Genomic DNA, 27141 nt, shown 5'->3' with positions numbered 1-27141 from the left:
TCCCATCCAAGTACTAACTAGGCCCGACCCTGCTTAGCTTCCAAGATCAGATCTTCCAAGATCAGACAGCCTTGACAGACTGCTAGCACCATCCCTGCCAATAAAGTAATACAAAAGTACCTACCCCTGTTAGATTTGTATTTGGTGAGAAGTTGGAAAGTTCAGAGAATTAAAGCCATTGTCTCAAGCTTAAGACAGAAAAGAGCTGTTAGCATGACAAAACTTTTTACTTTTATCAAAATCATCCATGAATGTGGTGTAACAAAGCAAACAGTACAAGGCTTTCAAGTCTCTTGCCCCACCCTCCCCAGAGGCAACAGCTTTTAGCTTTTTAGCTGTTCCTTATCTTTATGTGTCTGAATAAGATGCTCATAATCCTCATTTACCACTTTTTAAAATTCTGTTCATTTCTATTATGGAATTTGAGTTTTGCTCCTAAACACACCTCATTACTCACCCATCCACTTCTCCCTTCTCCAGATTTAGATGACAATTTTTATTAAATATTTGGTGTGGCCATGATTATGACTTAAGTTGAACCTCATAATTATATGTTTTTACCTTTTATTTTCTATGTACCTATCAGTAATTTAGCTCTGAACTGTTCAAATGAACCAAAAATTTCCTCAAAATATTCAAATATAGTAATTTCTTGTCCTGGATGTCCCCTTCTGGAACTTAAATTCTCCTGCTCCAACCAAGACTACTCTTTCTCCAAGCCCTCAGAAAAGTAGCTGAGACTTCCATTCCTGACACCATTCTGGGAGTTCCATTGGCCTCAGCATAAGACCCATAAGACCATGTGGAAAACTCTAGGACTGGGCACGCTTTACTCACGTAGTTTCCAACGGAACTTAATACCACAGTGCAAACTGTCTGCTTCTCACTATTCCATCCCTCTAAGACCCAGTTTAGTGCTGATGTAGCTCTAGGGTAAGGAGCCTCATTTAATCTAGCATTCACCCAAGTCAACCTCAAGTTCGAGGATGGCTGATTTTTAAGTCAACATTCAGAGGTCTAAGACTAAGTGAAACCCCAAAATCATCCTGAAAACTGCCATCCTAAGACCTCTGACCAATCCAGAACCAGGATGGGCCAGATGCCATCACTACAGAAGTGTGACCATCCCATCCTCACCTTCCAGTGATAAACCCATTAGTTGAACACCCCAAGGCCTAAACAGGCTGCTGTGGAGGACAAGGTGACAAGAGGCACTACGCCCATTCATCTTCATACTCCCATGGTACTTACACAGAGCAGGCAACCAGTGAGCAGTACTAAGTGCAAAGCCAGCTCTAAGGTGAATGCTAATCACATTTAACTCAACAGAACAAATGGTGGAAGGCTACGGAAAATCAGGGTATTAAAGCGTTATTCTAGAAAAACTAACTCCTGAGCCAAGTGATGACCTCAAGAGATACATTTGATTGGAAGCTTAAACAAAAATAATTTCAAAAAACTTACTTTAATGTTGAAATATCAACAAAGTAAATTCAATCATTTCAAATAAAGTTTCAGAGTTCACTATTTTTGTTGTTCTTAATAGTGTTTTTTTCCTTTAACAAGTTAATTCATTTTTTTTAAAAGCTGTGGGAATGCAGCATTAAACCAGCCCTGATTCTGGCAGTTGTGAAAACTATACACAGGTAGTCTCCCTACCTATGAATATAAGGAGACCAAGCTTTCAAAGGAGAATGACTCCCTTTAAAATTTTAACCAGTTTCATGATGCAATTATACATTACTCCCACATTTAACCTATGACGTCATCATTTCAGAAAAGCCTTCACTGACCATTCCCATTTAAATAAAATTCTCTACATTATATACTCCCCCATCTTAGAATATAAGCTACAGAACTGTGTCTCCAGCACCCACAACACGTTGTAGAATATCAAAGTATCCGCTGAATCTATGAATACGGCTAGTCTCTATCTTTTGAAACTTACTAACCTCACCCATCAGACCAAGGGGTGTATCAATAAAAGTTTGGATCTGTGATGGGTCTTTTAAGAGAAAAAGGGACCAAAGTAGATACAACCCTCCAAGAAGTGGTGGGACACCAGTTAGGTAACACATAAAAGACAAATGCAAAGAAAGTACCTAGTCTAGATGTTAGTCATAATCTTCATTGTTGACCATTTCTTACCAGCAGGACTAATAATGGCTCTTCCCATCCCTACTCCTTAACTCTAACAGTTTTCCTGGAACTGCTGTCTTGTAATCATTTGACTTCTCACCAAATACAGCTTCCATGTTCAGCAATTATTTTTGAGAGTAGAATGATTCTAACTGGCAGAAAAATAACTGCATTAAATAACACATGGAACATCCCAGGTTTCACATAGAGCAAATATTCAATAAATTACAAGTTGTAGCACTGTTATTCTCATCTAGGCCATCTATGAATCAGCAGCAGTCAAGTAGAAGCATTAAGTAGAAAAATCAGATCATCCAACTAAAGTCCAGCTCCTTTTTATCTTCCATCACCACACTCCACTTTTCTAAAAGCAGACTGTATGCCTGGCATATAGCAGGTGCTCAGTATTTGTTGAATGATTCTGGGAAACGCCCTAATTAGATACTGCCCTACTATATACATGTTACAACTGGAGCAAGGATGTATAGACAAAAAAAAAAATCTGGAAGACGGTCTGTTTTGATAGCACAAAACTAAGAGGCAGCAGCTCTTCCCTGCACTCACCCACCCATCCTCATTGTTAAATAATCTAAAGCTCATCACTCATGTAGGTCCTTTTTCTACAGCTATTAGTGATGAGGTGCTAGTGGGTTTCTCTGGACTTTAGCAGAGCTATACAAATAGACGGTGAAAGGCTTAAAAAGTGTTACTTACTGACCTAGAGAAGTAGCAGAATGCTACTGGAGCCATAGTTTTTTTCCATCTGACTTGAGTGAAAGCTGACCTTCCTTTTCTTAGACCTCTTCCTTGGAAATAAGTCGATCTAGATGCACTGAGAGGCTGGAATGGTTGTAGTAAAGGGGTGGGTGATGATTGTTTTTCAAGGAGAAGACCCACATTTCAAATCTGCTAATAAGTAACTGGTTTTTTAACAAAGATGGACCAATGGAAGGAAGTCTTCACTAGAATAAGGATACCTGCCTGGGTTCTGCTGTATAACCCCTTTTTTCTTTGGCACCTATTAAGTCTATCTACACTAAAGAAAATAACCACGGCGAAGTCCACCCAGAGCTGAATGTCAAACTTTACACCCTCCCTTCTCCAGGGACGAATAAAGAACACAAGCCCAAGCAAGAACTCTCTCAAAGCACACATACCCTAAGTTGAAAAACCATTTATTTTACTGGAAAGAAAAAAAGTGATCCAACTCTATGTGTACACCTGCCACAAGCCTTTGAGCCAAAGACTAAGAAGCAGTGACACTCTCACCACGGTCATTCCCAAATCCAACACCCACCGGAAGCAGGAGGTGAGGAGACGGCATAGCCCCCACCAGTTTCTGCACACAACGAGGCCTGCTAGGAAAACAGAACATGAATAGGAAGCTACAGAAGTATTAAAGGACAGGAAGAACAGGAAAATGGGCAGGAGGGAGGAAAAGAAGAGGTGGTCTGAACTTAGCAAGGTAAATTAAGGTCCACGGTTCCTGAGGGACTGAACGCACAGAGCCGAGAACGTCCCGGAGACGGGGTACCATGAAGGGTGTATTCTCATGCACAACCGCAGCTCGGAATTTCAGCCCACACACATCCCACCTGAAAGAGAGCACAATACAGGGGCTTTACAGCAAAGCTCAAAAGGGCTTTCCCACTTAAAACTTCAAAGAACATCTCTACAAAGTCTAGTACCTTGATACTCCTTTTAAGTTTACTTACTTGTACCCATCCCCGGTATCAAAATAATCTCAAAGTGAAAAAAGCTTTAAGACCAGAGAATAACTGGGAAGGTCAATCTCAGACTAGGGCCTTTCTTTAAATTAAATAGCAAACTTTCTTTCCTGAGAGTAGACAAAGATATTGCATTTCTCTTGGTGTGAACATTAGCATTCCTCAGAGAAGGTAATTCCTTATCGCAAACTGTTACTGGAAGGTGGGAAAAAGGGCAAGGTTCCAATTAGTTCTCTAGGGTAAAAAGTCAATGTCTGAATCTGGGAACTACTACCAAGGTCCAAGTTAAAAACCATTCAAGGTCTAGGCAAAAGTAGTATCGACTGAAAAAACTGTTAGACCTGAAGGCATCCAATTCTGCCTAGAAAGAAACTAAAAGAACATACTAGAGGGCAAGTGTAAGCTATACATCATTTCTTTTCCAGCCGTATGAGTGATTTCCTACCTAACAACCCTGGGCAAATTACACATCTTCTGCCCTGAAGGAAAAGATGGAGTATCCCCGACTCTGTTACTACAGGATTACAGAGCAATATCTGGGACACGCTGGGACATACTCAAAACAAAGGGCATTGAGAATCACCCTTTAATACAACAGCAATCTCAAACACCTAGAGCCCAAAACTGGCAAGCATCAGAAGAGAATATACTTGAGTAGAGCCAAAAGGATCACGAGGCTCAAAATGTATATAGTAAAGGAAAATGCCAGAGGACTCCAGGTAGCAGTGGTGGTTCAAGAAGATTAAATGCCCATAACTAGTGGGAAGATGGAGTAATTTGCTTAAAGCAAACCTCCCAACCCTGGATTTCAACATTACCATAGAGAGTAAAATTAACAGGTGTGCATATGTATTTATATTATTATCATACATCTTGAAGAAGTAGGGGAGGATGTGAAATCTAACACTGTGAGGACAGTTTAGAACAAAGTAAATGGGCTCTCACAGGGCAGATTCAAAGATAAAGCAATGGAGTGGGTGTGTTCTATTCAGGCAATGAATCTGAGCTGCACAGAGAAGCTGAATTTGAATCTATGCCCCAGAGTCCTTGTTGAACTCAATTTCATAAAAGAAGATACCTTTTCAACTCCTCTCTACCCCAAATTAACATCAAATAAGTTTTTTCTATTAAGTTCACAGGGGGTGAACCGTTCAGGAACCGAAACATGTAGCTTCAAGATGAAGATGATGCCACTTGGGTAGTCTTCACAGTAACTGGAACCTGAGTGGTGATGAATAGTTAACTATTTTAGTTACAGATTTTACCATTGCAGGTCATATCAGACCTTTCACACAGCACGAAGAACAGGAAACTTGCAGACCTTAGTGATGTCACATATCTAGGAATTTCAACAAAGGCTCTGAAAAACAGCACACCTGAGTCTGAATGTCTGGGTCTTAGGTTTAGTCGAATTATAACACAGAGGTGTGACCCAAGATTCATCACACCATTCTTTGTTTTTCCAGACACAGAATCAGATCGACTCCCACTACTAGGGAGCACTGGAAAAATAGCCATGATGGCTAAGGATGTCTACGTATTTCAAAAAGTTAGGCAGTTAGGATTTCTTCCTAGCCTCTGAACCATGCTAGTAACCTCACACCCTAACCCTGCAAAAGCAAGCAAGCAGGGCAGCCTAATTGGAGCCTTAGGCTGCAGGAGGGAATGGCAAAACCATACCAGGGGACACCCCACCACTCTCACCTCAAGCTTTAAAAGGCTGAGTACCGCGCCCGATCCGCATACTGCTCCCGCTCATACCGGGCCATGTCGTACAGGGAATTCCGCGCAGCCGCCGAAGCTTGGGACAACTCACTCTCATGCCCGTAACCGTAGCCCTCTCCAACAGTGGGGACTGGGCCTGTAGCGCGACGCAGGGGGCTCCGATCCCGCCCGTAATATGAAGAGGAAGCTGCAGTAACAGCAGCAGCGGCTGCTGCAGCAGCGGCAGCTGTAGCAGCAGCAGCTCCTGAGGTCGGCAACAGGTGTCTATCGTAGGGATCGAGAGAGGTGGAGGTGAGGTGACTGGCCATGGCTGTGTTCTGGACTTGTGGCATCTGGGACAGGGTCTGCTCTGCGTAATTATACGCGGAGGCAGCTGCAGCCGCCACTGCCTCATAGGACCGGGCAGCACGGCAGCGCTTGTAGTAGGCATCGAGCGCTCCGTACGCGTTGTTGTAATACAATGAATCCCCATAGCTCATGGTGTAAGGTGTACGCACTGCTCCATATTGCTCATTATATTGCTCGGTAAAGTCTGCCACTCGGCCCGAACGATCTATCGGACACTCTTTGGACCAGTGCCCCTCTTTCCCGCACCGATAGCAGCCGCTCTGGTCTCCCATCCCGGGCGCAGTCCTAAGCCGGCTGGTGGACAACTGCACGTGCATTCGTTTGCCTTGAAGAAACAGACGCAAGAAGGGTTGCTATCACTCTTAATCATAGCCCCAACCCCTACCCCAGACACTGGTCATAGCAATGGCTTTACCTAGACAACTCTAATGAAGGACTCAATGCCAAAACTTTTTTTTAATCCAGTATGTAAATTCAGTATAATGACCTGATTTCAAACAAAGATCAATTAGATGAACAATGTTTCTAGTCTAACACCTAACCTGAGTTTAATGATTAAGAAACTACTCTCCCTCAAAAACATCTCATCCTTTGCCAAGTAATCGTGGACAAAAACTACTCTGAACAGTGGCCCAATGTCAAAAGAAACCACAATTAAGAGTGCTCCACGAGATTCTGACACTTCCAACCTCCTCTATCACGGCTGATTTCATAACGCAGAATGCAAAGGCCATCCCCCAGACTCCCGCCCCACTCCAAAATTAAAAAGAATAGAATAAGGCTCTAAAGTTACCACTTATAGTCATCCAGACTTGATCCATGGCTGAATGTGATAGGCAATTTTCAAGATTTCCTGAAAAAATACTCGTGAACTGGGGGAGGAGTGAAATACAAGTTGAAGGACTGCCCACTCCTTTAACCTGGGTTATTTAAATTGCTAGATCTGCTATACAACCCAGCAAGGATTCTTTACAACCTGACAACTAACTATGATGACCCCTACCAGAATCAAAGGATTCAGGACAGGAAATTAACAAGATGCCTGAATTTTTAAAAAGATTATGAAAAACATGGAAGTGGAGAATAACCAGTAATATTAATCAGTAGATCAAACTGTTCATATTGGCAAGATTAAAATACTTTCCCCCTTACTAGGGATCTGAGATCATAAGAACATGCACTTAATACTTATTATTACTGAAAATTAAAATTTGTATTCTGGAAATGAAAAATATTACTTTTTAAAACCTAACAAAAAAAATTCTGTAAAAGTTTAAGTTTTAAACCCTTTCACAGTAGTTTCCACCTAACATGATCTACCAATTTAATGGTAAGCAAAATTCTAGCAAAAACTTTCCAATGCAATTGGCTATGATACACCTAAGCATACAGATGTCAAAGTGAATGGTCAGAATCAGGGGAGTCAACAGGCTATTTATTCATCTAACATTACAGAAAGTAGTAAATATACCATTTCACTTGCAAAATTCAAGTCAGGTTCTGGAAGGCTAGAAAAGGGGAAAAAAAAAAGGTGAAAGGACTAAAAACCAAAAATGTCCTAGTTTAAATATTACATCTGGTTAAGTGTAGGTCGCAGGTATGCAATTAAATATTTTGAGTTCTTTAAAGTGCTAACCTGTGTTCCTCTGGCATTTACCCATGGGGCCACTTTGGTCTCTAACAGAAAATAAGTGTAACCAAGGAACCAACCAAGCACATTCAAGACATGAAAGTCACTAATAAATGCCTGATCTAAGCCCAGAAAAAAACTAAGTTTTTAAAATATCTAAAAGAGATGTTTTTTAAACGGGCAAATGATGTACAGTTGACCCTTGAACACGGGTTTGAACTATGCAGGCCCACTTACGTGAAATTCAAACCTGTGTTGTTCAAGGGTCAACTGTTTTGTCAACCTGAGGATGGAAATCCACTTACGCAGAGGGCCAACTTAAGTTATACTCAGGTTTTCAACTATGGGGTGGGGTGGGACAGCACCTCTAACTCCCCGTGTTATTCGAGAGTCAACTGTACACCCAATACTGAGAAACTGAAAAGAAAAAGACCCCTCTAAAAAATACTGCTATTCTACATACACACAAAATTACTAAGCAATATTAAGAATGGCTAATATTAAGGAAACTAGGGCAAAAATAACTAAGTACAGGTAACATCAAAAAGCCCAGAGTTTAGATGCTACAAGGATAATTTATCCTGAATCAGTCCACGCTATTCTTCCCTCACACAAGTAACTGCTACAGACATCACCACCTCTTCTATGACCAAGTTGAAGTAGTGTCCAAAAATTAGGTATCACACCACAAACGCTCCACAAAAGCAGCCTTTGCTCCCAATTAAGTTGTTGATACAAAATAATTCTCAACTTACCAATTATAAAAGGAAAACAAACTAGACCCGAGAGACCTGTGACACTTCTCCTTAATAGTGAACATTAATACCCACGACACAGGGCACCCGTTACTTGAGGGAATGATGGGTGATCAGACCTCCAGCTCTAAGAAAAGTCCAATTTAAGAGAAATAAACAGCAAAGATAGCAGCAATGACTCTTAAGAGGAGTGCTCAGGGAAAGCAGCAGTCACTACCATGGTTTGGGCTAAAACGATTGGAATGTAGATTAAAAATATAGCAAGGAGTTGTGGGAAAACCCTCTAATTTGAAAGCAGTTACAATCAAAGGGAAAAGACTTTTTGACACGGGGACCTAAAGGGGGTGAAAGAAAAGTTAACAACTCACCATGGCTATCACTCCCTTCCCAACTGCCACTCTCGCCACAGGAGCTTAGAGCTTAAACCAAGAGAACACCTTCCAAATAAAGTGACATTCCAGAGCAACACCCATACTGCCCTCTAAGCACACTAAAAGAATTAATCTAGTCTAGGCTTTGAGATAACACCCATCTAAGTGCTCTATTTACTAAGAATGTTAGAGTCCACCCCCCAAACCAGTGAAAAGGCTGTGCCATTATTGCCCTCCAAATACTTCCTCCTGAAATGAAGAAACTCCTGAAATGAGCCTTTTAATTCTAGAGTGGCTTCATCCTCAAAACAGAATCGCTTGGTACAAGCAGTAAGAGCTGTAGCCCTTTAAAGACATCAGTTATCTAAAGACTAATTATCTTTACTGAAAAGTTGAGCTGGGATGAGGTGCAAGAGCTTAACAGGGATTCTACTCCTAAATGTGTTGCTTAAGCAGATTTTGCCAGGTTCTTCATATATAAAATAATGCATAATGTTGATACAGGCATACCTTGCTTTACTGCACTTCACAGATGTTGCGTTTTTTTCAAATTGAAGGCAAGACCCTCCACCACCAAAAAGATTACTTGCTTTAACTCGCTTGATTGTAATACTCACTTTACTGCAGTGGTCTGAAACCGAACCTGCAATATCTCCAAGGTATGCCTGTACAGTGCAGAGGCAATAAATTGAAAGTAGAACACTGCAATGTGCTTGACCACCCTCACCCCCAAAGAAAACATAACTGGGCAATCCTCAGAGAAATGGATTTCTGCACTAATAGGCATAACAGCCTTAAGGGCTCCAAACTAAAGCCTAGTGACTTTTTTTCCCCCGAGTCTTGATTTGCTTCAAATAAAGCCTCTAAACCCCATGCATTCTCCATTTTAGATCCATCACCCACACTTAATCCTTCGCCATTAGCCAGCTACCAGCTGTATATCTACCCCAAAACCCTCCTTTACTTATCCAATCTATTTTCTGCACATGGCCTTGTGTTCAAGCCCTCTTCCCAAAGAGGGCGGTTCACCTTGAAACTCTGTGTTGTCAAGGCCCCTGATGGCCTCCACCGCATCCTCTGCCCGCTCCATGTGTACGAAGGCATAATCTTTCACGATGTCACATTCGATAACTGGACCATACTCCTCAAATTTGGCCCGAAGCTCTTTGTTGGTACAGGTGGGGCTGATGTTGCCCACATGCAACTTTGTGGAGGTTTTGCTCTTATTCTTGCTGGCTTCCACATTGATGTTCACCCCGTGCAGCTTGTAGTGGTGCAGGTTACGTATGGCATCCTCAGCCGCCGTCTTGTCCTCTATGTGCACAAAGCCATAGTTCTTAATGATGTCACATTCCAGCACTTTCCCATACTGCTCAAAGAGTGAGCGGATCTCCTGCTCTGTGGCCTCCCGGGGCAGGTTTCCGATGAACAGCTTCACCATCTTGACTCCGCCTGAACAAGAAAAAACATTATTTTAAGGAGACCTTAGGCTCATATCGCTTTTTAAAAAAGAAAAAGAAAGAAAACCATCATCTCCTTTTTTACTCCAGCAAATATTTCCAGTTTTCCCCCTCACACACCCACCGCCATACAATAATCAAAGGAAGTGGGAATAAGGAGGCCTGCTACAACATTAACTATAAACCTGTAAGAATGTGTGTAACAGAGAGGTCCTTCCTTAGTAGACAAAGGATTTGATAAGGAATGGGTAGTTTCAAATGGGAATGAAAACTAAAGAGCATGAATGCAGCGCTGAGGGGACTGAGCTTTTCTATCCGCTATAAGGATAATCGGAAAACGAAGGTCTTAAATACCGGTTGACCAGACGGAGTGGCTGCCTGAAATTATGAACGGGCTCTTCTTCCCGTAACCGACATAGCAACCATTTTCGGGAAAGTGGGCTACGTTTTAGGGTTTCCTTTGGAAACAGAGAACGGGAGACTTGAGCCAAATAGCGAGGGGGTAAGGAGAGTACAGGAAGTGCTGGAGTAGGGAACGCCTCTCTCCGGGTGCCATCCTACGAGCTCCTGCAGCATGGAGAAATACGAGGCCAGAGAAAGGGGGCTTCAGACTTATGAGCCAAACACCAATGTCTCAGGATTAGAGAAATTCGCGAAATTGGGTTGTAATTCCTAAGTCTAAGGGAAGTTTGGTTATCACAGTGCAAACCTCGGGCTAAGAAGCCGAGCCAAGTCCGGTAGAGGGAAGGGTGGGAGAAAGCAAGGTATTCTCGGGGGAGGCCGTGGGGGAAGGGACGTTTCAGGCTTATCACGCAATGCCGAGCACCCAAGTCAGCTCTCAGCGAACGGTGCGGAGGCTGCGACCCCACTAGGATACCCCTGAAGCCCAAGGGAGTGAGATAATATTTAACAGGGCAAAAGAAAGACAGTGGAGGGGGGTCGGAGTCTCTCACCCGCACGGAAAACAGCAGCAGCTCTTCCTCGCGGCGCGGACGCTTCTGACAAAACGCTAAAATGGCGGCGACCGCAGCAGTGACTCTGGGTAGAGAGGGGGAGGTGAGCCTACCACCGGATTGGCCATTCAGGAAAGTAAAAAGCAGGCGTTCCCGCAGATCTTCTTCCTGATTGGTTAGCACGAACGCCAATTACCTGAGAGGCCGGGAAGAGGTGGGAACGTCAGTAACCCCGGAGCTTTTACACGAAAGCCAATGAGCACCAATCTTGCGAAGCCGAAGTCACTGATTGGGCAAGGGGTTAGCGTAAGGGAGGAACTACAAACGTGGGCTTCGCCAGCGGGGTTCGACCCGCCATTAGGCGGAGCGAGCTAGGGCCCAGGTGTGGCGGTCTTTAGCTTCATGGCGCCAACTTTGTTAAGCTTCATTTCGCCACTTCCACGTGCACACCCTGACAGTATTCCGCACTCTATTTTGCCTTCTACTCCAAACGTCTCCCTCTACACTCTCAAACTACCTCCTCGCAGCCAGGATGTTGCGGACGGCTTTACGCAGACCCAAAATCCGATAAGAAAAATAGCGAAGCGTCCCACCCGAATAAACCTCCTCTTTTGACCAAGAATCCATACTGTAGCCGTGGGAGTCGCGGGGCTCCCCCAAATTAAAACTTTCATAGGTGGTGATGAAAGGAACTCTGAAAACGGTTAATGGACAGAGCTTCAATTAAGGTATAACGGCCCCAAAGTCCGCCCAGCTGGGGCTGGCATTACTCAGGAGGTGCTGAGACAAGTCCCCCCCACCCGGAATCGGCTTCCCAGAGTCCAAGATGAAGATGCGGCTTCTCTGTGTGACCATGGAGATCGAGAAAATACCCCCCACCCTGCCCTGAGAAAAAACTGGAGCAGAAAAGTTTTTTGTTTTATTTTATTAGGCGCCATCAGCCAGAGCTGTAGGTTTAACTCCTAGAACCGACCTTGGAGGAAGGAGCCTACTCACAACCAGCTATAAACAAAGTACAATCAAAACGGCATTCTCCAGAGGGTCTGGCTCCCTCATCACGTTTTGGGTTTTTTTCCATCCTTTGGCTTCTTCATATTTACTGAGCAAGCAATGACCCTTTGCAAGGCAGCTTTTCAAGAGAGAGTTAAAAGGGGTAGAGACAAATACTGGGTGAAAAAAACAAAGTATGATAAAAAGAAGTGAATTGTTTATGAGGGAAGGATTAGGAGTGGAAATGAACATAACTACCGATCAAAGCAGTGCCTCCCACCCCACCCCCCAAAAAAGAGGGTGTGGGGTCACGAAGAGAAAGATGAAGCCAAGGATATGGAAATGATATCAAATGGTGGAAAACTGGTCAAGAACTTACTCTAGGGTGGGAAAATAACGACCTAAAAACGTAAAAATATTTACAGGTGTCGTGGTCACCGATCTTGGTCCATTTTCATTGTAGATTCTGATACTGACACTCTGAGACTAAATCAAGGCCATGGGATCAGTGATGAAGAAAACCAACTCAATGTTAGTCAGCTGCCTATGTGCCCTTTTGAGGAGGTGGTCGCGCGCGACTCAAGCTGCACAGGGAAACGCATCTGGTATAGAAATCGTCTCAGTTCCTGTCACTTTGATCTTCCAAAATACCAAAACATATGAGATCACCTCACTCTATGAAACTAGGAATCTCTCCAAGTCCGCAGGAGAGACTGGGAATATAAATCCTCTCAGGATCACAAATCAAGCCAGTTTGTACACCACTGCCCACCACCACCTCCCAATCTAATTACTTGATTTACTTCTGAAAGCCCTTTAGGTCGTTATGTTTCATTTTGCAAGCTCATCCAACTGAGTAAAACACATTAAATCGTCCCCCTGCTTTTTAAGACTCATTGCAATTCAAAACATTTCAAACTCACCCCACCCAATCTGGTTCTTGCCAGAATCTCCCAATCTCTTTAACAACCCCCAACCACTCCCCCATCCCCCAACTATGCTCCAGCACATTGGCCTTTCTGAACCAAGCCCATTCAGACTGCAATGTTCTCCAGGTCCTTCACGGGCCACCCATCTAAAGACATCCTCCTACTGCAGCACTACCTTGGCACTCTATCCCATGACTCCGTTTTTCCAAATACTTACCACTACTTGAAGTCCTATTTGTTCATTTTCTGCCATCCTCCTACGCCCAGGCCCCAGTAAATACTTGTTTTACAAGGACAGGGCCTTTCTTATTCCCTATCATGTCCTTAGTGTTAGAACCGCACGTGACACATGGTAGGCAATTAAACTTTGTTAGCTAACAAATAAACACGAGTTGATTTCTTGATAACGGAAAGGAATGACTGGATTTTCAGTTAATACCAGCTTTAAAAGATGAGATACTTAATACTAAAAGAAGCTCATTTACTCTTATCAGCAAGTACACTTTCCAGTCTCCATCAAACAGAAAAGACACGGGCCCAAAAACCAGGGGATAACCTATGCTACAGCATTTGATCACAAGGATCACCAACTTGACAAATGCTGCAAAATGAAGCTTTAAGTAGGAAGACTTATAGCTCAAGTGTCTCCATAATGATCATCTACTCAACCATTATTTTACCGAGTATTAAAGGAGCTTAATGTTTGTCTCTTAAAAACCATTACAGGTTTTTAATTAAAAGACATCTAGTCTAAATCCTCTACTTTACCACCCCCACTACAGAGAATGAGACTGAATGGGATGTTTTCAAAATACCTTGACTGGAACACTGTAGATGCAATTTTGCTGATTCTTAATTTGCTGTTTAGGTTACCAAGCCCCTAAAAGGTAAAGTGACCTGTCCAAAGTCATTTAGAAAGCTGATATTCTATCAGAGTCAGGTATAAATATTCTGTCTGAAGATCTTAAAGAAATAAAAGGGGGGGAGGGGATAAATAAAAAAAGTTTAAAAAAATAATTTTAAAAAAGGAAAAAAAGAAGAAAAAAAAAAAAGAAATATAAGAGCTTGGAGCCTGGACTCTTGAAAGGGAAATGAAAGGCAAATCCAAATTTAGGGGGGGAAACACTGGTGTCAGTGAAAGCCACTCAAATGTGAATAAGCAATCTGTATTGATTTCATACCCTTAGAGGTGAATATATAAATTTAATACACCTAATAAATAACGCTGGCTCCTCGTCCAGAAATAAATTAGTGGTCTAATAAGGGCTCAAATTAAAACAAGTATTCTCCAGGGATGTTCAGAGGGAGCCACTAGGCCAGTTAAGCAAGCTTCCTATGCCTCCAATCCCACTCCCAGCTACACGCTCTCAAGCCTCCCTTTAATGTCTTCACAGGCCCATACCTTTCTTCTCCATACCCAGGAGAATCTGGTCCCAAGGCACTGAGACTGGAAGTAGCCAAAACTGGGGTGGTTCAGTGCCCTATGTCACTCCTAGTACCACACGTTACAAAAATCCACTGCCTTCACTGTTACTCATATGTGCTGCACTCGCGCCTACATCCAAAGTCCTTGCTCAGATGTGTGCTCCACTAGGCCACACCAATCTCCCTAGAATGTTCTCATTTCTGTAAGATGGCTAGCATTTAATGAGCAGCGACTATATATGAGGCTCTACACTTGTCACATGTTCTCATTTGAGCCTTCCAACAGTATTGTTGCAATGATTACAAGCAAAGTCCTAAACAGTTCAAAATGGCTGGTTCAGTTTTTTAATCCACTACTTTCTAACCATGTAATCTTAAGAAAAGTTACTCTACAACTTTAACTTATCTGTTTATAAAATAGGTTTAGGAATCCCTAATGCATTTGGGTTGCAATGAAGATTAAAGGAATATACATGGAAAAAACTTTTAACAGTGCTTATCACACATTCAATAAATGTTAGCTATTATCCCCATTTTATAGATGAAAAAACTGAGGTAGAGTACCTGACATGTCCAAGATCACACAACTAAGTGGTAGAACCAAGCAGGATTCAAATTCAAGAAATGTGATTTTAGAGCCAACACCCTTAGTCATTCTCTGTGCCAAATGAGTTTTCACATCAAACGAATCCTAACTCCACAGTTTTCTCTCATTAATGGCACTGCCCCGCCCTCTCCCCTTCCTTACCTATCACTTCCCTGGCATTATGAACTGTAGCTAGTTCCCTGAGGTAGGTCTGGCTTCCCCACACTATGAATTCTTCAAGGTCAGCCCAAGGGCCCAGCTACGTAAACACTGTATTTCCAGCACTACAGACGCAGTATTTCAAATGACTTAGAGAGCTAGACTTAAAATTATTTAAGAACTTTTTTTTTCTCCTGGAAAACTCTAGATTCCATCCTTTATGACCCTTTAAAAAACACCTATAGAATTTAGGTACTTATTATAATTGTCCACCTGCCATCTACTAATCTTCTCTATCACTCAACTAGGGTAATAGCATCCTATTACATAGCATACTAGTCCATAAATCTAGGAAATTTATTTTCATTATAACCTGAGCCACCCCACGTTAGAGTCAAACTTACTTGGCTTGACAGCACAAAATGACCAGAGAACCAACGGTCTGTGCATGGACTTTAGCAGAGCTCAACCTACAGGTATGACCTGAAAGGGTGCCCACTCATAGAGGCTGACCATTCGGTGATAGTCTCATTACCTGTAATATAAAGGATGGGGCCCCAAGCTTACCCCAGAATTTGAAACAAAGTCCAAATCTCAGAAAAGCAGGCTGACAAGGCTAGAAGCCTCTATTTGGTCTTGTTCCAGGAATAAACCATCTAAAACTTCCCCAATGAATGAAGGCCAAGTTGTAGAGGTGATAAGATGCAAAAGTGTTAAGATCTACAGGATACTGGGAGCCCACATTCCCCAGCCCTTTTCCCAGAACACACATTAAACGTCTGCCCTCCCATTCACTCGACCCAACTGTCTCCAAGGTATAGGACCCTGGAAATCACAAATCCACAAAAAGCAAAGTTTGAGAAATGGGCTATAGGACTGACACAGTGGCATAATTTAAGAGGGGAGGGAATTTTAAAACAATCTGCAAGAAAGGAAAATGACAAATGATTTAGCTTTGTAGCTCTTCCTGCTTAAACAGTGAGAAGCCTGAGGGCTGAGGCGACAAGGGCATCAGGACCTAAAGATGACAGGCAGTTAAACAGTGATTGATCATCAAGGCCAGGTCACTCTGAAGAACTTGGGCTACAATACAGAACATCAACACTGGCCCCAAGAGCACATGAAGCTGTTTTTCACAGGAACCATGGGGTTGGGAGTGGCAGAACCCTCATTGGAGAGAAAGGAAGACAGGAAGCCACATTGACAAAGAAATATTACAAATACGCAGGCCACAATCACAGCCCTACAATCAACCAACTCTCCATTTTCCAGGGTAAAAACCAGAGGTAAGCTTGTTAGCTTGGCCCTCAGATCACCCCACCTTCACTGCAGAAAAATGACAAGAAACCTATCAAACACAGCCTCCCAGTCATAAAAAGAAATGAAAAGGAGCAGCAAAGCACTTGAAGGCAAAGCAATGAACAGAAAAAGAGCCCTGGCCCAGTACCCCGAAATTACTCGTTAGTATCCACAAGTGCTCATGGTTACAAAGACCATCCATATGCTTTTGCCTACTGGGCAGAGGCAAGAGAACATCTGGGGCAAACTACTTTGTCACAGACCAGTTCACAAGTACCCAGTGAAGGAGGCAGAACTCATGTGCACTACACACACACCTCCCCCAAATCACCTTGCCCCAGCAGGCTCCCAAATCAAATCTCTAAAGCATTCTTACCCAAAGGAACATCAGTTGGTTGTCCGGTTATCACCACCCCACCCTACCGGTCTTCTTCCATTCACCCATCGACCCCAAACCTCCCATTTTGTCCCTAGCTGGAACCGCCATATTTTTTTGCCCAAGTCCTCTTAACCCCTAGCCCTGGGAAAAAAAGTAGAGAAAGGATCTTCAATTTCTCACCCTCTCTCAGCATCCCCACTTGGTTATGCGCACCTCGACCCCTTTAGAGTCTATCATGACAGCTTCAAAAATAAACCCAGTAAGAAAATATCTGGAAATCCTAACATATGGAGATAGGGAAAGTGAGTTGCAAGTGACTGATGGTAGGGGAGGGCAGGACGCAGGAAGGACGCTCCAGGCGATGTTCGACAGGCGAAATACCATGTTCGTGGCGAAAATCTCCCATACCTGCTTCCACCTGTCCCCGCCCTTCTTTCTCCAACCACAGGGAGGGCAGTACTAGACACCGACATCATCCTCAGCTCACTACTGGCTCCTTTCCAGGTCCCGGCCTCAGCAGTCACTCAAGCCTACTGCCTGAAGGATCCACTAGCTCTCAAGCACCAAAGCGGCCCATTCCCCACTTCTCACTTGAGAAGCCAAACCCCAGAACCACTCTGCTGGAGCGCAGGTTGTTTCTCAATGGGAAACAAATGAGGGAAAATGGTCAAGCACAGGCCGGGGAAAATGGGCAATGAATTTAGTGCATTTTGGTGTGGTTAAGTCAAGCCAAAGGCTGAAAAAGCCCAAGCAACTTGGTCTGGACTCTCCAGTCCTAAAGATGGCGGACGAGCAGGACAATGATGAGCTAAATCCCTCTGGGATGCAGGGAAATCATTCTAAGTTCCACATTCAAATCTCCTTCATCTGCTCTGGGTCCTCTGGCTGCTTCCCTTCAGCTGTCACGTCTTCCTGGATGTCAAACTGACTCCTCTGAAACTGAGTGCAATCAAGACAATGACAACCAGGTTTCCAAACTGCAAATTGCCCCAAGTTTTATTTGTAGTCCATACAAAAGGGAAAAAAAATTAAGGTTTTCTAATACCACCTACTTGGGGAGATGGGGAAGTGGGATTGTGCCACTCGGCATCCGCTAGAACATCAGGGGTAAGGATGTGGATGTGTACCAACTGACTGTCCCGACAGGAACTCAGTCTCAACACAGTCTACAGAGAGACAGTCAGGGCCCCCTGGACTGCTGGCAGAGCTTGGCGCATAGGAAATGGTTAAGCTAACCCTTTCCTGGCCTCCCTCGTATCTAAAAAGAAAAAGGCGCCGCCGACCTCAGCTGCAGGTTGCTTCCCCATCCAGACGACCTTAAATATCGCGCACAAAAATAAAAGGGAGCCAGGAAAAAAATAAAAACATAAAAGAAATTCCCATCCTGGGGAGATGGGAGGCAGGGGAGAGGGGAAACCGCAGATCTAGAGCCAGTAGCAAGATTTGCTGCTGAGGCGAAGGAACAAAGTAGGTTACTGCCGAACACTCAAAAGGATCGTCTCCTGGGGAAGGCCCACATGGTAGAAGGAATGAAAAACCGCAAACGGGAGAGCTCTGGGCCAGTGGTTATAACCTGGGTCTGCACCCGACCCCACTCCTCCTCTCCTTCCCTCCCTGCGGTGCCCCACCCAGGACGGCCCTACATGCGGCGCTGGTAGCCAGAGTGCATCTGAGCTGCCCGCAGGTAATCATTATAGGAGCCCGAATAGCGTGCGTAATCGGAATGGGCATCGGGCAGGCGACGGTAATCCAGCGAGGACTTTGTCGGCGAGCGGCGGAACGAAAGCTGCGACTCTGATAAACGGCGGTAATCAGAGAGCTCGGCTAAACGCCGGTCGGAACCATACCTAGTCGAGAGAAGAAGACAGTTGGTGAATGAGACAATCGAGGGGAGGGCTCCAGGTGGGCATGGGGGAGATGCCAATGGGGGCAGGGAGGGTGTGATCAGACTGGTCTCCAACAAACAAGATTGTCAGAAGGCTCATCACCCTACCCAGGGCAAGAAATCAATGGTTCGGCTCAGTGGGAAACCAAGCCCGCCGCTGAAGCCCTCCCTTCTGAGCTGGCCAGGGTGGATTTTGCTCTACAGTCCCAAACCACGAGCAAACTACTCCTACCCCTGGGCCCTACAAAGAAAGACCGTGGTTGTTTATCAACAGAACGGCGGACGAAAGCAAGGTCCCCAACTTCCCCCAGAGTGGACGCACCTCACACACCATGCCTTCAGCCAGTGAGTGCCAAAAGGACTACTCTTTCAAACCCACCCCCACCAGAGCCAGGACAACCAACCACGTAACAGGCTGAAGGATCCTAGAGACGGTGGGAAAGGCTATGGGCCACGATCTTGCAGGCAGTAGCTCCAATGGCACTTGGGCTAGCCCAGACAGGTGACACTTCTCCCAGCCTGACTAGCTGGTACCACCCCAGACTGAGCACTATGATCCACTTGAACCCTGGTGACCAGGAAAGTTCACAGATATCCCCCTCAGCCTTTGGATGTCCCACGGGAAGAGAGAAAACCAAGGGAGGGGCCGATGGCTCCAGTTTCCCTCCCATGCCAACCTCAGCCCCTTGCCCTAAGCCCCAGCTGGGGGCAGAGGCAGGGGGGGCATACAGTACCTTTTCGACATGGCGACAGCCTTTTTGTAGGGATCGTCGTAGCTGGCCCGGGGTGGGGAGAGGCGGGTACGCTCATAGGGCGGCGGGGTGCTGTTGGCGTTGGCAACGGCCCCCTGGGACATGGACAGATAGGCTGCAGACGGCTGACCTGCCCCATCGTAGGCATTGCCCGGCTGGCCACGGTAGGAGGCAGCAGCCTGGGGATGCTGCTGGGCAGCATAGGAAGCAGCCAGTGAGGCTGACTGAGTGCGGTAAGGAGCTGCCAGGGTGGCAGAAGGCTGGGCCCCGTAGGCAGCTGCGGCGCCATAGGAGCCAGTGGCCGCAGCAGCTGACTGAGCCCCATAGGAGCCTGACAGGCCCATTGATGCTTGAGCCCCATAACTGTTCAGCTGGGTCTGAACAACCGGCTGGGCCCCGTAGGACCCAGCCATTGGGGTAGCGGCTTGTGCAGCATAGGCGGCTGGCTGGCCGGCATAAGCTGCAGCTGGCTGTGCCACATAGGCAGCAGGCTGTGAAGAGTAGGACGCAGCCTGTTGTGCAGCATATGGGGCAGACTGGGCATTGTAAGAGGCTGAGGGCTGGGCATTGTAAGAAGCTGCCTGGGCCCCATAAGCCAGTGAGGAGGCTGCAGACTGGGCCCCATAGGAGGCTGCCTGGGCCCCGTAGGAGCCTAAGGAGGAAGCTGCTCCCTGGGTGTTGTAGGAGGCAGCCGCACGAACCCCATAGGAAGAGGCAGCCTGCGCGCCGTAAGAGGATGGCTGGTTGCCATAGGAAGCCATGGAGGAGCCCTGAGCCCCATAGGAATTGAGCGAGGAAGCCGCAGCTGGCTGACCCCCGTAGGAGAGGGCCGAGGCCGAGGGCTGGGCTCCACCATATGGGCCAAGTGAGGAAGCTGCGGCAGACTGGGAGCTGGGGCTGGCCAGCTGGCCCCTATATGGGGCCCCAAGGGAGACAGAGGGCTGAGCGCGGTAAGAGGCTGCCTGGGCTGCCATGGGCTGAGTCCGATAGCCGACACCCAAAGAGGCAGAAGGCTGGGCCCTGTAGGCAGCTCCCAGCGACACCGAGGGCTGGGCCCGGTAGGTGGCTGGCTGGGCCGTCAGAGGAGCCACATAAGAGGCTCGGGGAGGTGAACGGCGCAGGGGGCTGCGGTCGCGACCAAAGAAGGGTGGCGTGGGCTGACGGGCTTGCCCATCAAAGCCACCAGTGCTGTTGCCAAAAGCCTGCTGGTAGTCGAAGGCGGCAGAGAAGCCACCAGTTCCGGGGAATGCTGCATCCCCAGCCCCTGGTTTCTTGGTCTTGTCCCCAGACTGGATAGCCAGGCCAGGCCCCTTCTTCTGACCCTTGGTTGAGAGTTCCACGTTGATGCGCTTGCCCTTCACTTCTTTGCCGTTGAGCTGCGCGATGGCGGCTTTGGCATCTGCTTCCTTCTCCATGTGAACAAACGCGTAGTCTGATAAAGCAGCAGACAGAGGGTTAGCAATTAGGGGGGCAGGGCATGCTACCCGATGGGTCCCAAAATGGACACACCAACAGCACCCAGCTGTTGCCAGCTACCTCCAGGCCTCCAAACCCTCCTCTCCGGGAGTCTGTCATAAAATGTAGCTCCCATGTAACAAAGCTTCTGACTGTCCCAAGCAGCCACCTTTGCCTGTGGCCTTCTCCCCATTCTCCCCTTTCCCTCTGCCACCTCACCCAACTTCCTGGTGAGAGAAGAAAGAGCAAAGATGAACTGCAACACAGGATAAAAATCTTCACAGCTCCTGTAAGTATAAACCAGCAAACAAAGCACAGAGAGGGTGCCTGGATCACTGTCATTCAGTATTCTCTAACCTAAGGTCACCAAACACAACTGCTCACCTTTGAGACTTGACTCTCAAACACTGGAAATGACCAATTATGTCTTGGCACGACCCATTTCTCAGCGTAGGGTCCAATTTGGCCAAGAGAGCTAGACTGCAATGCATAGTTCATAAAACTCCTCCAATATCATCTCCCCCTTTCCACAGTACTTCCCAGTTTTCAAAGTACTTTCATGCACAGGACCACAATGAGACGCACAACAATCCTGTGAGGTAAGCAGAACAAAGGATCACTCTCCCCATTTCACAGGTGGGCAAATACACTCAGAGAATATATATATGGCTTGCCCCAAATCAAAATGTGCTAGATAGAGCCAGGAACAGAATCCCGGGTCTCCACGCTGCTTCACTACACCAGTCTATCCTGAGAAGTCCACACATAAGGTAGACGTGTGTAACATGACTAGGGAAGGGAGAAGCTGGACCTCATGTAAGCCAGCAAGGTGTGGGAACAGAAACTGAACCTGTCTGAGTTCAGGCCCATTCCCCACCCCCAGGCTACATTACAGCCTCCATCAGTTCCTCTACAAGGGACAGAGGTACACCTTACCCCTTGGGCTTCTGTTCATAGAGCAGACCATTTATAGCAAAGATTTGGTTTCTCAGCTTTAAGGCAAGAAGCTGCAATTTCCACAGCTACCAGGCTCTGCTAAACAGGTTACCCCTGAGGCCCTCATTCAGGATCTGAATGAGCAGGGTGGGATACGCTCTAAGACAGGATAATGATCTCAAAGACCTACACACCTACCGCATAGAAAGAGAAAATTTCAGGAAAGAAAGGAGTGAGAAAAAATTCTTGTTCACATTCAAACTCACAAATCACAATGGTGCAAGCAGGATATGAGGAACAATAAGCAGCCCATGCTTGTGGGAAATAAAGCCATGCACTTAACTCCACCTGGACCTATTGCTACTTTAAGAGAGAGTCCAGTCTACGGCCACGCTACCCTGAACATGCCCAATCTCAACTGATCTCGGAAGCTAAGCAGGGTCGGGCCTGATTAGTACTTGGATGGGAGACCACCTAGGAAGACCAGGTGCTGCAGGCGGGGGAGAAAAAAAAAAAGAGAGAGAGAGAGAGAGAGTCCAAGTACCAGGACCCCATCTCTCTCACATGAGTTTAAGAAATGAAGTACTACCTGGATGAAATTACTAAGGTTCCATTCTTGAAGATAAGAAATCCTTTTAAATGGCCTCTAAATAACATGTTCTACTTTCTAGAAACTTTCATACTGGGATGCCCTCACTTACTGCTCCTATAGAGCAAGTTATTTTCCTGGATGTAAGGCGATGCCTCCAAAGGACTCTCATACAAATGAGAATAAAAATTTAACCAACAGGCAGAAGTCAGAAGTGTGGTACAGCATAAGGAATCCTGGGCTAGGAGCTAAAAGGCCTCAGTTACAGATCTGGGTATCGCAGACTTGCTGTAAGTTCTCAAGGAACTTGTAATTTACTTCTCCATCTGACAAATCTCTCCTACCTACCTCAGAGTTAGATTGAAATGAGAATATAAAAGTGCCCTGTAAAGTAAAAATAGCTATAAAGTGATAGATTATGATGCTTATTCAAGCCTGGGAATAACCACAGGCTTATTTCCCTACAGAACGTTATTATTCACCTCTAAGAAAACACAAGAGCTACAATGAAATCTGTACATGCAAATTTGGAACCTGCCAAAGATGATAAAACAAAATGAACTATCACCGCTCTCAGTCCACACACCCACCATGGCCAGAACCTGATGTCTACCAATTGTGAAAAGCAAAAGTGTTACTTTCCACCTAGCCACAGGGAACTAGAATTGTTCTCTGATCTCTCACCTCCACTTTGGGTAGAGTGAGCTAAAAATAGATACTGGTGGTAGGGGATTTCCTTAAAAGCAGAGACTGAGCTTGACCCTTCAGAATGGCAAAACCAACCAGAGAATGCAACACCAAGCAAAAAGCGGGACCTCTTGGCAGCTTAAGGGAATGGGAAAAAAACTCCAAGCACTGTGAGAAAATGTTAAAAGCAGCATACTATATTCCTGACTATACTGAGACTAGAATGAGCTAGGAAAAAACACCTAACAACAAAAAAAAAAACAAATTAAAGGGGATTTTAAGACTAGATCATCCCATTGTCTACTTCCTACATAGTTGGGTTTTATTGAGACCGAGTTGTGAAATTTGAAAATTGAGATTTCACATGCACGATTCAAATGACCACCCAGATGGACTGCATAACTGACTTTTTTAAGAAGCCATCAGATACAAGCATAACCAATTTATATCAGAAATTGCCTAAACTTGACATTGGAGGGAAGTGTGAACAGTTGTCCAGCTGACCCAATCACATCGAGGCTAGCTAATTCTATCATAGTGAGCAGCCAAAGACAGGCCTAACCCTATCAAAGATTCCCAGGAACTCAACTACTGCTAGGACAATGAAGAAAAAACAGATCTAAGAACTCCAGGGAGCCACCTTCCTGGAGAGCTAGTTCAAGAACAGTGACTTCTGAAGGAAATCCACTGCATTTAAAGGGAGTAGCAAGCAATGTTTTTACAGAGAATTCCACGTGGTCTTCACAATTCCTCTCATATCAAGTTGATAATCCAGAAAAACGAGTTTTCCTATCCTGAGAGGAACAAAAACCTCTAACTTGAAAATATACAGCTGGGTATAGGAAGAAAGAATGGTCACCCACAGGCCTTTCAGACCTCCCCTTAAGTCTAAATGGTTCCTAGCTGTCAGGGACTCATACTCCTACTTCATCCTGGAACACCCAATAGGATGTAGCTATGGAGAGTGGTTACAATGCACTGTTGCTATGGAGTTTTTAACTCCACAAATCAAATCATAGCTAAATTCCTGGGGTAACCAAGCAACTGTTTTTTTCCCTGTGAAATGAAACAGAACTGGATGTCCTGTGCCATGGCAAGCTTCTGTGCTTTTCGCCTGACAGCCGACACAAGACTCAATCAAATGTCCATTCCCAGCCCAAGAAAAGAGTACGTTATTTGCAGAGCCAGAGTCAGTCTCTTCTATTACATTCCCAATTTAAAAACTTCACTTTCCTTCATCCCCGAGAGATAGAAAAGCAACAGTGAAGGATATGATGCTCAAATCTTTCGCAATCCCTTACATATCAGCGTACCTACAAATAACAGCTGACCACAACTCCCTGCGGAAGTCAATGCATTTCTGCTAATCAAATGTTTACAAAGGGACAAAATGCACAAAATTTTCACTCTCTCACAAGGAGTCAGCCAAGAGTTCTGAAAACCACGTGTAGTTATACACTTCACCCTGTCCCCCACTGCCACTTAGTGTCGGTCCCACGCAAATTCGGCAAATTGTCAGCTTTCCCGACCACCTGGAAAGCAAGCTTCTTGACCAATGAGTTCCATGCACACCGTCCCTGCAGAAGCTAGTTTCTAGACTCCAAACTAGTAACCACCCTGCCTAAGAATCACAAAAGAAACACAGTAGGTCAATTAAACACAGAACTCTCATAATGAGCCATACATCCCCCATCCGTTTCCTGGCCAGGTGCCCAATCTGAGGCCCTTCCCACTCTTTTACTCTGAACAAAAGCAAAAATCCATGCACCATACAGCCTGCCTCAGAGCACCCAGCAGGAAAGCCCGATTCCGGATATTCGTGGACTCGCATAACCTGAGTTGAGGAAAATAGAACGCAGTATTAATGCAGAACAAGGAATTGATGCTGGTAGTGAAGACTACAACCCGTTACACTTCCCAGTTACGAAAAGGACAAGGTATGGCCCAAAAGATGTGCTTTTTTTCCAAGACAGCAAATGAAGTATCTTGGTGGAAATAAATAAGCACCTGCACCCACAATTATCCTCAAAACTTGTCTCACAGGGAATGAGCACATATGAACCCAACACCAGGAGTAGGGCGTCCGATACTCCCAGGCTGCATCCTTGAAGGTGGCAGGGCAAAGTTAACTCTCATCTGCTCCCAAGTGGTACAGAGACTAGCCACATACACAAGGCTGTCCCACCAAATCCTGCCAACATAAAATAAAGAGCTTACGAGTAGGAACCCAGGTTATGAAAAACATCAAATGGGTCCCAAAGAAGTCAGGCCTAAATTATGGTAATGTATTTTTCTCAAAAGCAATATAGGGATCTGCGCAGATTAGACATTCAAGCAAAGACGGCTACTAAGTAAATCTGTCTAGCCAATGTTTAACGAAGACCTCTCACACGCCCTTTCCCATATCCCCCCTCAGCCAGAGTATGCCCCCTTGCAAAATCACCAAGTTTATAAAAGAATGACACTGCCTTGGGGCACAGGCTTGGCCAGTAGTCTACGGAGAAGAGGTCTTCAGCAAACAAGCCTCCTTCCACATGCGAGAGGTCAGGGTTTCCAGTTTATATAAGTAAAATCAAACCCAAAGGAAAAAAATTCAACTTTGCGGGAGCTGGAAAGCGCAGAGTTGCCACGCCTAACCCACCTAACAGTATTGAAAGGCCAAAGTGGTTCAGAAGGGGACCCTCCTGTACCCATGAGTAACTATACCCATGAATACACCCATGCCACACAATACTAAAAAGATCCCAGCCCAAGAAACGACCAAGGGCCCCGTTACCTTCCGCTCGGGAGCATTCACCGGGAGGGAACACGAGGGTGGTCTTGGGGCGTCAGCCCCCACCTTTTCCCTCTTCCCTCGCTCTGACCGACGTCTGGAGAGGAAGTGGGGAAGTGGAGAGATCTTCCCCGCTCCATGATCCGGCTTGTGCCCGTCACTTCCCAATTTCCGCTCGGTGCCAGGCCCAGGAAAACAGTGGAAGACGCGCCCCCGGGACACTCGCAAATTTGTCAGGCGCGGCCGCGGCCCCGGCCCCGGCCCCGTAGCTTGGCCAACAGTGGCCACCGCACCCACCCAGAGCCGCTTCCTCCCATTTTGTGAATGGTGCCTAGATCGCAGGGGAGGAGGGTGGCTCTACCCATCGCGCCCCCAACACCTCCGGCCTCGCTCCCGCGGACTTCCCCACCCCCACAACCGCGCAGTGACCGACCCCCGGGAAAGGGGCGTGGCTAACAAGCAGAGTGCCCCGCGCGTCCCCGCGCCCGCCCCCCCGCGCGCGTCTCCGCGTTACCTTTTACCACGTCACATTCGATGACGCGTCCACGGCGCTCGAAGAGGCTGCGCAATTCCTGGCTCGTGCACGCAGCCGACACATTGCCCACGAAAATCTTCCAAGTGTTAAGAGGCCTTGGGCGCGACATCTCCACCACGAGCGCGCGCCCTGGCCGCAGCTCGTGGCCGTGCAGGGCCTCGATGGCGCGCAGCGCGCCCGCGTTCTCGCGCATGTGCACGAAGGCAAACTGTTTCATGACGGCGCAGCTCATGACCGTGCCGTAGGGCGCGAAGAGGGCTGCCAGTTCCTCCGGCGTCGTATCCGCCCCATCGACGTTTCCTACGAATATCTTCATTTTGCCGCCGCAGCCGCCTTCCCGGAGAGCCGGGACCGCTCCTCCAGCGACAGGCGAGACGTCCGGTCGGCCAGCAGTCCTCCCCAGGAATGGCTGGCGACCGAGAACCCCGCCGCGCAGGCGCTCTGACCTAGCCAATCAGGGCTCGCATCCCGCGCGCCCTGCAGCCAATCATAGAGGCTGAGAGAAGATGCACTCAGGCACAGCCAATCCCAGAGGGCCTGGAGCCCGCTCGTTAGCCTAGGTAGGAGAGGGACGGCGGCGCGCGACCAACCGCCACCACCGGGGGGAGGGGAAGAAGAGGTGGAGAGGTAGGTACGCGCTCGGGGTGCGCCGGC

General features: G+C 46.3%; 2 protein-coding genes and 1 pseudogene across 7 annotated transcripts; 1 reads left to right on the top strand and 2 right to left on the bottom strand.

The window, feature by feature from the left end:
* Nucleotides 1–3298: 3298 nt before the first annotated feature.
* LOC105297954 (RNA-binding protein 4) lies at nucleotides 3299–11306 on the bottom strand. Of its 5 annotated transcripts, none has more exons than XM_011368932.1 (3): nucleotides 11109–11306; nucleotides 9725–10147; nucleotides 3299–3734 (listed from the first exon to the last, which is right to left on the bottom strand). In XM_011368932.1, exons 2-3 carry the CDS (start codon nucleotides 10134–10136, stop codon nucleotides 3715–3717), a joined length of 432 nt encoding a protein of 143 aa, XP_011367234.1. In that variant the 5' UTR covers nucleotides 10137–10147; nucleotides 11109–11306; the 3' UTR covers nucleotides 3299–3714. The 5 variants fall into 5 exon arrangements, with proteins under 5 accessions (XP_011367234.1, XP_023391616.1, XP_023391614.1 ...); XM_023535848.1 differs by lacking the exon at nucleotides 11109–11306 and adding an exon at nucleotides 5571–5855; XM_023535846.1 differs by lacking the exon at nucleotides 11109–11306 and adding an exon at nucleotides 5571–6264 and having other exon boundaries at nucleotides 3300–3734.
* On the bottom strand, nucleotides 3299–26925 carry LOC111728734 (RNA-binding protein 14). 2 transcript variants are annotated; one of them, XR_896389.2, is made up of 4 exons: nucleotides 26467–26925; nucleotides 11109–11304; nucleotides 9725–10147; nucleotides 3299–3734 (listed from the first exon to the last, which is right to left on the bottom strand). XR_896389.2 is itself a non-coding variant. In XM_011368928.2 (3 exons), the coding sequence occupies exons 1-3, from the start codon at nucleotides 26801–26803 to the stop codon at nucleotides 18515–18517; spliced, it is 1995 nt and encodes a 664-aa protein (XP_011367230.1). In that variant the 5' UTR covers nucleotides 26804–26920; the 3' UTR covers nucleotides 17845–18514. The 2 variants fall into 2 exon arrangements, 1 of the variants encoding a protein (XP_011367230.1); XM_011368928.2 differs by lacking the exons at nucleotides 3299–3734; nucleotides 9725–10147; nucleotides 11109–11304 and adding exons at nucleotides 17845–18722; nucleotides 19495–20944 and having other exon boundaries at nucleotides 26467–26920.
* Nucleotides 22284–22402, top strand: LOC111744990 (annotated as a pseudogene).
* Nucleotides 26926–27141: the final 216 nt, after the last annotated feature.

Source organism: Pteropus vampyrus, unplaced genomic scaffold (assembly GCF_000151845.1).
Source record: "Pteropus vampyrus isolate Shadow unplaced genomic scaffold, Pvam_2.0 Scaffold144, whole genome shotgun sequence".
Classification (NCBI taxonomy): domain Eukaryota; kingdom Metazoa; phylum Chordata; class Mammalia; order Chiroptera; family Pteropodidae; genus Pteropus; species Pteropus vampyrus.
The sequence above is the reverse complement of the archived record's forward strand: the minus strand, read 5'-3'. Positions and strand labels throughout refer to the sequence as shown.

Coding starts and splice junctions, on each gene's coding strand:
- LOC111728734 (XM_011368928.2), bottom strand. CDS start 26,803: ATGAAGATATTCGTAGGAAACGTCGATGGGGCGGATACGACGCCGGAG. Junction 20,945..26,466: donor CGAATGTGACGTGGTAAAAG/GTAACGCGGAGA, acceptor CTGCTTTATCAG/ACTACGCGTTTGTTCACATG. Junction 18,723..19,494: donor GCTGTCGCCATGTCGAAAAG/GTACTGTATGCC, acceptor TCTCTCGACTAG/GTATGGTTCCGACCGGCGTT.
- LOC105297954 (XM_023535846.1), bottom strand. CDS start 10,136: ATGGTGAAGCTGTTCATCGGAAACCTGCCCCGGGAGGCCACAGAGCAG. Junction 6,265..9,724: donor TGACAACACAGAGTTTCAAG/GTGAACCGCCCT, acceptor TGTTTCTTCAAG/GCAAACGAATGCACGTGCAG.